This window comes from Eumetopias jubatus, unplaced genomic scaffold, assembly GCF_037043125.1.
Source record: "Eumetopias jubatus isolate StellerSeaLion01/CBP00866 unplaced genomic scaffold, mEumJub1_p1.0 scaffold_8, whole genome shotgun sequence".
Taxonomy (NCBI): domain Eukaryota; kingdom Metazoa; phylum Chordata; class Mammalia; order Carnivora; family Otariidae; genus Eumetopias; species Eumetopias jubatus.
The window spans coordinates 138226912-138239389 of NW_028274814.1; the positions used below are offsets into that span (position 1 = coordinate 138226912).

The 12478-nt window shown below is 55.2% G+C and overlaps 1 protein-coding gene across 1 annotated transcript in view; it reads left to right on the forward strand.

The window, feature by feature from the left end:
- FBLN1 (fibulin 1) overlaps positions 1-12478 on the forward strand; it is an 81060-nt gene that overhangs the window by 19597 nt on the left and 48985 nt on the right. The window contains exons 7-12 of the mRNA XM_088025747.1: positions 2121-2256; positions 4278-4449; positions 8531-8590; positions 9955-10056; positions 10667-10804; positions 11931-12068. Of these exons, the coding sequence (XP_087881873.1) occupies positions 2121-2256; positions 4278-4449; positions 8531-8590; positions 9955-10056; positions 10667-10804; positions 11931-12068 (746 nt within the window). The remainder of the gene's footprint in view (positions 1-2120; positions 2257-4277; positions 4450-8530; positions 8591-9954; positions 10057-10666; positions 10805-11930; positions 12069-12478) is intronic.

Here is a 12478-nt window from a genome sequence, read left to right on the forward strand (position 1 = left end):
CAGAGGCCGAGCCTGGACTGTTGGCTCAAAGAGAGGTGTCACTAAAGGTGGGAGGTGAGCCTCCTGGGCAGACCTGGGTGCGGTCAGCTCTCCTGGGCGGGGAGGGGGCAACCCCAGAGGACCGCCGGAGGAGCCGAGCCCTCTCTGCACACATGCGCAGCCAAGTGCATTCAGCTTCTGCCAGAGCCTCTAAACGAGACACATTTGGGGGCAGTCAGGGGACAGCAGCTCTGATGCTTCCCCCAGGCGCATATTACCTCACACCCCAGCCCGAACCAAGGACCAACGTTCCTTATTATCTAAATTTACTAAAACCTTGGACTGAATCAAGGCCACGGACCGCTCAGAGGAGTTTGAATACGCACTGAACCCAAACCTAAGGCTGACGTTTTTCATCACACCTGTCACACTCGGACACTTCCATCTCTTAATCTCACAAACATCCCCGAGGGCCTGCGAGGTGCCAGGCACCGTTCTCGATGAGATGGGGATAAATCAGTGAACAAAACAGACAAAATCTCTTCTGTAAAGGATACAGATGATCAAACAATAAGTTAACTATATGGTTTGTGAGAAGGTGCTCTGTGTCATGGGAAAGGAAAGGTCCATCCATGTGCATAGCAGGTGCAGGATCTCCTTCCTTCCTTGTTGAGGCTGAATCATGGTGCCACAGTACGGATGGACCGCATTCTGCTTGGCCATTCCTCAGTGGACATGGGGTTGCTTCCATCTTTTGGCCGCTGTGAATGATGCTGCCCTGAACGTGTTGTGTGCAATTATCTTCTTGAGTCCCTGCCTTCAGTTCCTTTGGGTGTATACCCATGAGTGGGATCTCTGGATCGTACGGTAGTTGTATATTTCATTTTTCGAGGAGCTACCCCACGGCTGCTGCAGCATTTGCGAGTCCACCAGCAGTGCCTAAACCTTCCAGTTGTCCTCCTCACCAACACTGTCTTCCGCGCAGCCAACATCCTCAAATGCATGGACAGATGGATGCCTATCCGGTTGCTGTTCTTGACAATCTAGTGGAATCCCTATTGTTTGTAAATTCACCGAAGGTGTGAGTGGAATGTGTAGTATCACAAGCATAGACAAATCCTTCCAGATGGTTCAGGAAGCACATGGGAAGCCAGGTGCAGAGAGCTCCGGCCCCGTGGGGTGGAGGATGGGCTGGGGGGAAGGACGGACTGAGGGCTGCTGCTCCGCAGGCAGAGGAGGCCCGGCAGGCCCCGTTCTCTCTGGACTGGCGCAGGTCAGGCGGCTCCTCCGGCCCTTGCTGGGGTTGGCTGAAGCCACGGTTATTTTGGGGGAAGCCATACCTGTGACTCACACACAGCCCCCGCTTGCTCACCCACCTCAGGCCAGCCCTTCCCGCTCTGAGCTGAGGCACCACTTCTGGCTGCCACTGGCCCTTCTGCCAACACAGGCCTTTACGCTCGGGTGTCCTCTGGTTTCCAAGGACCTTCTTCCCGGAGCCCCCAGCAGGGCCAGGAGATGGGACGCCCCAGCCCGGTGTCACCGTTGCCACCGTCCCACGCCCTGTGGCCGTGGGCAAGCTCCTCCACCTCTCTGGAGCGATTTCCTCTGAGTCTGGAAGAGAGAGATGAGCAGTGAAGGATGAGGGTGCCTGGTCCAGAGTCAGTAGTCAGCCGGCCTGGTTTTTCAACGCGGCGGGAACGTTCTGTAGGACGACACTCAGAGCTCAGAGAGCTGAATCGGGCTCGGGCGGCACAACGGGCTCTCCTGATCCCCCCCTCCCCGACACTGCTCTGCTTTCAGGCTCTCCTGAAAGGGTATATACTTCTGGAGCCCCTTCCTTCTGCCAGCTACGGTGTGCATGCGAGTGTGCATGCGGGTGTGCGGGGGGGGGGGTGAGTGTGCGTGCGAGTGCAAGCGAGTGTGTGGGTTAGTGTGCGAGTGAGCGTGGGTACGAGTGTGCGTGCGTGTGTGCGCACGTGTGAGTGAGTGAGAGCGGGAGTAGGTTGGGAAGGGGAGGCACCCAACAAGGACAGAGCTCCCCTCCCTGAGGGGCTACCGCTCCCAGGCCCCCGTGGACCCCCAGGCGGGACCCCTGCCCTCCCAGGGCCCTGCCCTCAGCCCGGCCGCCCCCGCGCCCACAGGATGGTCCGGGAGCAGTGCTGTCACAGCCAGCTGGAGGAGCTACACTGCGCCACAGGCATCAACCTGGCCAACGAGCAGGACAGCTGCGCCACGCCACACGGTGACAACACCAGCCTCGAGGCTACGTTTGTGAAGGTGAGGACCGTCCTCCTGCCCGCAGCCGCAGGCGCCCCCATCCCCCGCGGGAGGCCTGGGTGCTCTCCTGCCTGCAGCACCTGCCCAGGCCTGTCCTTCTGAGCAGTGGGGGGCGGGGTGGCTCGGGCCCCCCGCCCCCTGCAGTCTAGTCAGTAAGCCCTGGACCACCTGGAGGAGACAGGGACTAAGGGACCCAGGCTGGCCCTGCGGACACCCAGTCCCCGGGCTTCCAGCCGGAATGCAGAGATCAGAGCAGAGGTTGCCTGAGCTCCGGGGCCGTCAGAACCCTCTTCACAGTTCAAGGCAGGCCCTCCCACCCGCGTCTGCCAGGAGCAGAAGGCCCTGAAGCTTTCCTGCCCAGCAGGGCGAGGTGGAGCCTGGACCTCAGAAGGGGCCCCCACCCGGGCCTCTGAAAACACACGACCTCCCAAACTGCCCTAGAAGAGAAGAGGGAGGTTCAGAGAGGCCCCCACTCCAAAGTGGCCTGGCTAGGGGTACTTTCAAGACCAGCAGGGGAGGGCTCTGGCGAGGCAGCCCTAGGTCCATCGGGCCTGAGGGGAGGTGAGTGCTGAGCGAGTGACATCATCCATTGTGGGTCTGCACCGGGTGCCTCTGGGGCCTCTGTCCCTGTGGAAGGTTTGCGTTTTCCCGTGGGGGTGGAGGAGTTCCTGACCACTTTCTGGGCCTGAAAACTGCAAATTAACTAGGTTGTCCCTCCCTCACCACCCACTGCGAGAGAAAAACAAGCCCGACCAGAAGGAGCTCTGGACAGTTAACCTGGGCAGCTGGGTTCCCGTTGGAGCTGCGTTTCCAGGAAGAAAGATTTCCCGTTCCCGGTTAGGAGGGCCAGGAAGCGATTTCAAGGAGCATGAATTGGAATGGAGTCTGAATTCTGGGAGGGAGGTGTGGGGGAGTCCAAAGCCCCTCCTCCGCCCACCTGCAGCCTTTGTGGGCCTTCATGGGAGGAGGCTTCTGGCGTGAGGGAGCTGGGTGGGGCGAGAGTAGGGAGGTCTGGTCAAGGGGGCCCCCGGAGCCAGGAGCCTGGGCGTCCAGCAGCCGCCTCCCCAGGCAGGGCTGGGGCCCTGCAGACGCCATCTGCCCAGCAGACAGCTCTGCCCTTGTCCCCAGACTAGAGAGAAAGGGAGGTGTGGAAAAGGCATGGAACAGTCTAACGGGGGTGGGAACAGGCCACTTTGGCAGATGGGTGATTTGTGTTTCCGGGAAGGCTTACTCATGCCCTGGAAGGCAGAGGAGGTAACATGTGCCCCGTTCTTTCTGGCGTGGAGGTTGTAGAACCAGCGGGATGGAAGACCCATCAATCCCGACGGAAACTCAAGCAAAGCCACACCTCCTGGCTCCTGCTGGGGGCCTTTTGGAAAGTTCTGTGCCTTTCTTAGGATAGTAAGGACTGAAATGGGGCTCTTCGTATATCAGGCTGAATGTCGTCCCCGGGATTCAGGTGTCACTTTCAGGAACACCAGGGTCCAGGTGACAGGCAGTGATTCTGTCCCTCGCTTGATGACTTGTCTGGAGGTTCTCGTGCTTTTCAAATGCACGATGTGCTTCCTGCTGCCGAAATCACCCGCATTCAGGAGGGAAGAGACAAGTGCATATTCATTTTTCCGGGCATGGTAGAGAAATCTTAGACCACAAACCAGGAGGGGACCTTCGGGGAGCTCTTGTGTGACCCTCAGAGGGCCCCTGTTATAGCTAATTCCTCCTGGAGGTATGTGAGTGGGGCGGGGCAGGGATGTTGGGGGGGACAGTCTGGTGTGGTGGGGTAAGTGTTGGGTGCAAGCCCCTTTAAGGTTCCCTTAAAAACCCGGGACCTGTGAGATTCGGGAGGCAGAACGCCTCGGGCTCGGCTTGCTGAGCTGCTTACTGCCAGAGTTTAGAAGAGATGGCTAAGTCCCACAGTGTCATTGCTGTGCAGGCTGAGTGGATACGGGGACCAGAGAGACCTGGGGGGCTCAGCCGTGTTGGGCAGCTTCTCCATCCCGAGTCTCTGCCTGTGTTTGCAGAGATGCTGCCACTGTTGCCTGTTGGGGAGGGCAGCCCAGGCCCAGGGCCAGAGCTGCGAGTACACCCTCATGGTCGGCTACCAGTGTGGGCTGGTGTTCCGGGCGTGCTGCGTCAAGGGCCAGGAGACCACTGACTTCGCCCCCGGGGACATTGGGGACATCCAAGAAGCAGGTAATTCCCCCCCCCCTTTTTTCCCTTTTGGTCAGTGCATTGGTCAGTGTTATCCAAAGAGACAAGCCCAATAGGGGGTGTGTGTGTGTGTGTGTGTGTGTGTGTGTGTGTACAGAGAAAGAGATTTAAGGAATTGGCTCACTCAGTTGTGGGGGCTGGCAAGTCTGAAGTCTGCAGGTTTGGCCAGCAGGCCAGAGACCCAAGAGAGAGCCGATGTTGCAGCTCAAGTCCAAAAGCCATCTACTAGCAGAATTCCTTCTTGCTTGGAGGAGGTCGATGTTTCTCTGCAGGCCTTCGCCTGATTAGACGAGGCCCACCCGCATTATGGAGGGCAATCAGCTTTACTCAAAGTCTGTTGATTTAAATGTTAATCTCATCTAAAATAAAGTCATAGGTGCCTGGGTGGCTTAGTTGGTTGGGCGTCTGCCTTCAGCTCAGGTCACGATCCTGGAGTCCCAGGATCAAGTCCCGCATCAGGCTCCCTACTCAGCATGGAGTCTGCTTCTCCCTCTGACCCTCACCACTCTCGTGCTCTCTCTCTCTCTCTCTCATTCTCTCTCTCTCAAACAAATCAATAAAATCTTTAAAAAAATAAAATAAAATGCAGTCACAGCAAATACAGACTGGTGTTTGACCATATCTCTGGGTACTGTGACCCAAGCAAGTTAACACATAAAATTAACAATCACAGGGAGTGGGGGCACACCTGTTTGCTGTTTCCTTAACTCAGCACGGACTGATTCTAGGTGTCAGAGCAGTTTCGTGTTCATTACCCCATCTGAGAGAGCCACTGCCCTAGAGTGGGACCAAAGACTTGGGATCCAGGATCTGACAAATCCGGGTTCATGTTTCTGTCCTAACATGTATTTTAAGTAAACTGATGTATCCAGACCTCAGTCCCCTCATCTGTGAAATGGGGATAATTATAATCCTGCTTCATAAGGTTTCTGGGAGGGTTATTTGGGAAAATGAGTATAGAGTGTTTGGGGTGACTCCATAAATGTTCGTCATCAAGATTCTTCCCTGTGCCTCCGACAGCCCTGGGCTGGTCAGCATGGTGGCTGGCCCTGCTCTCATTTCACGGACGGAGGGCCTGATGCTCAAGGTCAGATGACCAACACACAGGGGAGGGAGAATTTTGGCCTTCCGCCCCTTGGCCCGTGCCCTTTCTCTCTCCATCTGGTGCCAATGACATGTCGACAAGAGGCGGGCAGGTTACCACTCATTACTAGCTGGCTAGGCTCATTTAACTAATAGATATTTATTCAGCAAAGGGGTGAGTGACCCCAAGGACAGTTTCAAGGGAGCTTTGGAGGGTTAAGGGCAGGAAGGCCTTAGGAAGGAGGAGCTCACAGACCTGTGCTCCTTAAGTCAGGCTGCCCATCATTCTGGCTTCATGACCCCGGTGGCTTTGTGGTCCTGGGTCAAACAGACCAGTCTCTCTGTTTTTAATTTCTCCTGGATGCCGTGGGGCTGATGTCAGATATCTCAGTCATAAAGGTCTGGAACCACATTCTGGCTCCCTCCTTGACTTTTGAAACCAGAGATAACATTTTCACTTTGAACAAACCCAAACTATTTGTCCTGGTGGAGAATTTCTCCTGTGTCTCTGGGGAGGATTTTTGTTGATTTATGTCTTGTTTCCATAACAATGTCTGAGCTTTGCTGCCGCTCCAGATGTCTTGTTTCTCTTCTGTCTTTTATCTGCTCCAATTCTTGCCCCTGACTTTTCCCCCAAAGTCTATGTGAGGACCCCCTGCCCTTCCTCCTCACAGATAAAGGCGCGCCTTCCTTTCTTCCCAAGGGTGTTTATCGCAGGCCTACTGTGTGCTGCCGCAGGGCCGCACAGAGAGTCCACAGACCACTGGTGGCCTCTAATAAACTAAGTACACGAATTGAGAGTAAGCTTTTAGAAACTTTTATAAGCCTTTGATAGCATGACTTATGTCTGTTTCATCTAAATGGGGGCCTATTTGTCTGTTCTCATAACTTAATTTTTCTGGTAATTACTTTATACTACATGTTATCAAGGTATTGGCCTATGATGGGGGAGAGAGCCCTGTCCCTTTACCACAGAGAGTTTGGGAGGAACCGTGTGCTGGGACATATATTGGCTGTCCCCATTCTACAGATTGGGAGGTGGAGGCTGAAGAAGCCCAGGTTTGGGATTCGCTTTTTGGCAGAAATGGTGGTGTCTCTGTGCCAGGCTCGCTGGCTCCCACAGAACACCATGCCAACCTCGACGGCCTCCTTGCCCGGGCAGGAGGTAGCTCCTCACGGGTTCTCCTGGCCAACACCCCGGCCTGTGCCTCGGCCTCGACTGCATGCCCGAAGTGAGCCAAGAGTCCCCAAGTTGAATGACCATAGCAAAGGCGCTCCTAGGCCCCTAAACTAGAAGAGATGATTCACACTCTAAAGGTCTTTTGGCTTAGTTCCTGGCCAAGTGAAAGGCTTACTTAGGGACCCTGACCAGATTTTAACAGCCCTGGAAAGAGACTGCCTTGTGCCTAGTGTATATGAGTTAATGTTGTATTGAATTTTTAGAGCAATTACTAATATGTTTCTTCTTGATGATGCTTATTTTTCCGGTGTGTGTGTTACACACTCACTGTGGGCGTTGTGGAAGATACATGAAGCAGAGGAAAGAGGAAATGGACACAGAGAAATATTGTTTCCATTAGGTCACGTTTCCTTTCCTTGTTTTCCCTGCGTCTTTTTTGGCTTCTCGCCCGTGGGCGCGAGTGTGCGGTGGATGCGCTTGGATTTACGCTTTCCCGCCCATCGCAGTCGTGCCGGGCTGCCGACTCATGCCTGAACTGCGACCGCCGCTATCCTGTCTTGTGGAAGGGGCCTCGACTTCCCGGGGTGTGGTTTCTGGGTATTTTTAGGGATCCTTCCCGCCCTTGGCTGTCTTATGCAAGCTGGAGGGACGAATCCATTTCTTCTCTTCACCCGGAACTACCAGGGGAAAACCACCTTGTTAGATTAAATTAGGGGGCCCCACTGGCCCCACTGCCTCCCTTTGCCCTGTTGAAGTCCCTGTTGAGAGTGGGGGCCTTGTCTCGGCCGAGTGCTCAGCCCACAGAGCAGATGCTCAGATACCTCGTCTGAGTGAACCCAGTGAGTGATTATTAATGACCCGCACTAAATTGAGTTTTGCAGGCAGACTGTGTATAGTTATTTATTTCCTGGGGCTGCCCTGACAAAGCACCATGGACTGGAGTTGGGGGGGAGCTTAAACAACAGGAATGTTCTGTCTCCTAGTCTGGAGGCCAGACGCCCCTGATCAAGGTGTTGGCTGTCTGTCTGAGTCCCTCTGAGGCTGTGGGGCAGAATTGGCTCCAGGCCGCCCTCCTGGCTTCTGGTGGCCTTGGGTACATGGATGGCTGTCTCCCCGCTGTGTCTTCACATCAATTGCCTCTGTGTCCACTTTCCTCTTTCTATAACGACACAGACACACTGTCTGGGGGCGTGCCTTCACTCTCCTTAACTCGATCATCTGCAAAGACTCTTCTCCAAAGGAAGGTCACATTTGCCGGTACTAGGGGTTAGGGCTCCAACATCTTCTGAGGGGGGTGACACCATTCAACCAATAACAACAAGTTTTTACCGTGTGCACTGTTTAAGGTTTGGGGGGCATGGCCCGGTTTAGAGCAGGACTGGGACTACATTTGCTGAAATGGGCGAGTAATGTGGAGTGCCTGACGTCCCTTGGCAATCCCTGAGCTCCCCAAATGGGCATGACTGCCTGGTATTTGTAAGGAGATAAAGTGGGGTGTCTGGGTGGCTCAGTCTGTTAAACGTCTGCCTTTGGCTCAGGTCATGATCCCAGGGTCCTGGGACCGAGCCCCGCATCGGGCTCCCTGCAACGCGGGAAGCCTGCTTCTCCCTCTCCCTCTGCCTCTGCCTGACGCTCCCCCTGCTAGTGCTCTCTCTCTCTCTCTCTGTCAAATAAACAAATAAAATCTTGGGAAAAAAAAAGAATATTTTTTAAAAAAGGAGAAAAAGTATTCAGGGTTTCTGCTAAGACACGATGGGATGCTGCCTTTGTATACATGTCGTTTTTGCCTCTCCCCCTCAGCCAAGATTTCAGAGATCGAGGAGGAGCAGGAGGACCCGTACCTGAACGACCGCTGCAGAGGTGAGGCCCTGCTACCTCCCAATCCCACTGGGAGTTCGACCTCGGGTTTTGCTCAGGTTCACGTGCGAAGAGCCCTCTGGCTGCGAGTCAGCTCGAGTCTGTCTGCCCTCCCCACACTCCTGGGCTCCCACCTTCTCTTTCCCTTCGAGCTGGGGCCTGGTGGGCTGATAGGGAGGGGGCCGTGTGGGAAGCAGGCATCAGAGGTGCCCCCCCCCCACTCCAGCCACAGCACCCACCTAAACACAGGCTCTGCGAAGGGTGAACACCCGGGGAGGGAGGAGCGTTACTAGACTTTGGGTCCTGGAGCCCCAGAAGGTGCCCTGGACTGTATCCATTTGTCTGGCAAGGGAGACGTTTGCAAATTAAAAGTGAGTGGGGCCTGACAGGTTTGTTTTTCATGTGATAAAACGTTATTTCTCTTTCATGGAACATTCCCACATGTCTAGACTGGTAAGTCTGCTCCAAAGCTCCATTCGGAGACTTGCCCTGTGGCTGGAGCGTTGATGGGGGGCCAGTGTAATCACAAAATGACGTGGTCAGTGCACAGTGCCAGTCTGCACAGGGGTGGGGGTGGGGATGCTGGGGTGCGGGGGGAAGGCAGAGAGCCCAGAAAACTCCCTGGGGGGTGTGGGAGGGCCTTCCTGGGGAGGATGTAGCTGGTTTGCAAGGGGTGAGTGTAGGTTAGCCAGGAAAGTACCACTGGACAGAGATTTGGGCAGCAGGAGTGGAGACATGTGGACCCAGACGTGGCATGGGTGAGTCTGGTGGGCCATGGCATGTGGGAGGAGTGGGGTGGGGGATAGAGGGGGAGGCTGGGGAAGCAGGCAGAGGCCTACAGGCCCTGGGCAGCAGTCGGAGCTTTGGTAGCATCTTTAGCCGGTAGAGGTTTGTCCCGATGAGAGTCGCTCTTTGAGCATCACTCAGCAGCCTGTAGGAAGTGTGGTTGGAGTGGGTGGGGTGGGGGGGCGGTACCAGGGACAGTCAGGGAGCCAGGTGAGCTGTGGGGGCCCGTGGGGCCTCTGCGGGGCCTGGCCTCCCTCACGGGACGGCCCCCTCCATGTCTGTGCTGGGTGGCAGCATCCCTGGCGCCACTACGACCTGCAGGGATGACCAGGGCTGGGACCCGAGGCAGCCGCTCCAAGGTTGTCCAGGGCCAGATCCTGGGGTGGGGGTCTCGCGTGGGAAGGGAGGGGTGCTAGGCTGGAGAGGGTGGGCTCCAAACCGGGGAGCCTGCCTTCGTGTATTGTCCACCCTGAGGGCGCTTGCTCTGGCCCAGTCCAAAGAGAACCCTTTGGCAACCCAAAGGGCCTCTGGTGTGTGTTGGGCTCCTGGCTCACGTTCGCTCTGATCCGCTCTCGTTCCAGGCGGCGGGCCCTGCAAGCAACAGTGCCGAGACACGGGGGAGGAGGTGGTCTGCTCGTGCTTCGTGGGCTACCAGCTGCTGCCCGACAGCGTCTCCTGTGAAGGTAACCTTTGCCGTGCTCCGGCCACAGCAGGACGGCACGCAGCCGCCCTGGGGGCCTCGGCCTCGGCTTGGCACCAGGCAGGGCCCACCCTGCACACCGCGGGGCCCCCCTCGTAGGTGAGGAACAGCATTCCCTGGAGTCTGCAGCGCACGGCGCCCAGCCATGGCTCTCCTCCAGGAAGGCACAAATAACCGCGTTGGGGAAGAGGGTTGGCTTTGCGGTCTGACCGCGCTCTGAATCCGGGATCTGCTGAGTGGCCCCGGGCACGTCCCTCAGCCTCTCTTGGCCCCTCCTGTCTGAGGTGGGGGAGATGGAGCAAGGTGATCGCCTCTCGTAGGGGCCTTACGGATCACGTGGCTCGGGTTCAGGGCCTGACACTTGCTCCGTGGGTGCTCAAGGAGAGCAATAGATCTGAAACCGAGCAGGGGAAAGAAACCACTGCTTTTGGTTTGGTGGTGGGTGCCCAGGACCCCGACTAGGCATGTGCGTGGGGGACTGGACAGACGGCTGGCAACCAATTGCACCACACCTTCCGGGATGTTCCTTTTGATAAAGCGCGGGGGTCCGTGGTTCCTGCTGGTTACTCCTGCTTTGCCTCCATCTCTCCTAGATATCAATGAATGCGTCATGGGCAACCACAACTGCCGGCTTGGAGAGTCCTGTGTCAATACAGTGGGCTCTTTCCGCTGCCAGAGAGACAGTAGCTGTGGGACTGGCTATGAGCTCACGGAGGACAATGACTGCAAAGGTATAACATGCTCCGAGTCTACACACCTCAGCTCCCTGGGACTAGATAGGATGTGCTGGTAAAGCAGCACCGGGCTCCCGGGGGTCTGGGCTCCCTGTGACTGCCCAGGGATGCTGGCCGGTTATGTCTTTGGTAAAGATTTGCCTTCTTGACCGTAACGTTGAGTTAATGACAGTGGTGAGTTTGCAGGCTCAGAGCAGGATCATTTCAGAACAAGACCAGAGGTGAATTTCAGGTGCTCACATGTGCTTTCTCCTCGCAACTCCCCCCCCCAAAATATTTTCTGTACAACAGCTGCCTTCCATCTGACTCCAGGCTTCCTTGAAGTTCAAAGCATATTCTCTTCCGCTGCATAAAAACATGACATTTTTGGCTGCTGGCCTTTCCCCGCCAAGCCATAGATGTGATTTGGCAGATAAGGCTTTGATGAGGATCTATTAGAACATAGTTTTCTTCTGAGGGTTTCCAGCCCTCCAGAATGACAAAACCACTTGTGTGAAAATTTTGGTTGAGTTACGAGGGTAACTCAAAAGCCAGGCACACCCTCCTGACGTCTGACGGCCTTTGGGCAAGCTCACTTCACTCCACCCTCGCTGGGCGGTTTGGACCCTGAGAACCCAGGGGCCCAGCCAGCTGAGTATACACTTTTGAACACTTGACAGCCATGAACTTCAGGGGAAGGGCAGCCAACGTGTCTGATCATGACAATCACCATTGTTCATGTTTGGAAGATTATGACGATTTCAGAATGAATAACTTTATAGGGACAGTGTTTATTGCCACTAAGATCATTGCTTATTATCTAAACTAAACACGCACTTAGCCTAAAGTGAAGGGAAAAAAAAAATCCCACATACTGCCAGGAAAATGCCTGGGATATTTATTATATAACAGAAAGTTTGCCTCATAAGAGCCTTGGGGGGAAAAAAAGAGTTTTCAGTCTTTAGCAATGCGAGCACTATTTGGCTAGCTGAGGCTCCTTTTTATGTGACCTCTCTATTGGAATGTTTTGGGTTGTAGTCTGAGTAATGAGCATTAAAAAAAAATTTTCTTGTGATTTTTAAATGTTGTATGATGCTTCTGGCAGGACTCTTGCTAACAATTTCCTTTTTTTATGACGTACCAGATATTGACGAGTGTGAGAGTGGTATTCATAACTGCCTCCCCGATTTTATCTGTCAGAATACTCTGGGATCCTTCCGCTGCAGACCCAAGCTACAGTGCAAGAGTGGCTTTATACAAGATGCTCTAGGCAACTGCATTGGTAAGACTCTGTCACCAGGGCTGGTAGGGTCCCCCAGGTGGGGCCGACGCCCCGGTGCTGGGCCACGTCTCTGGGACGTGAGGGGCCGCCGAGCAGAGGTCGGCAGGCACATCCTATAAAGGGACGGGGAGCAAACACTGAGGCCTCGTGGGCCGTCTGGTCTCTGTTGTGGCTACTTAGCTCTGCCATTGAGGCTGGAAGTCAGCCACAGATAACGCGAGTGAACGAACGGGCGGGCGGTGTTGTGTCCCCATAAAACTTTATTTACAAAAACAGGTACAGGCTGGGGTTGGCCCTAGGGCTAGAGTTTAAGCAGCCCCTGGGTTTAGACGAAACCCCCGGTTTGGCTTCATTTTTGGAGTCAGAGACACCTGGTTTAGAACTCAATGACTTAAGGTAGTTGACTTCCT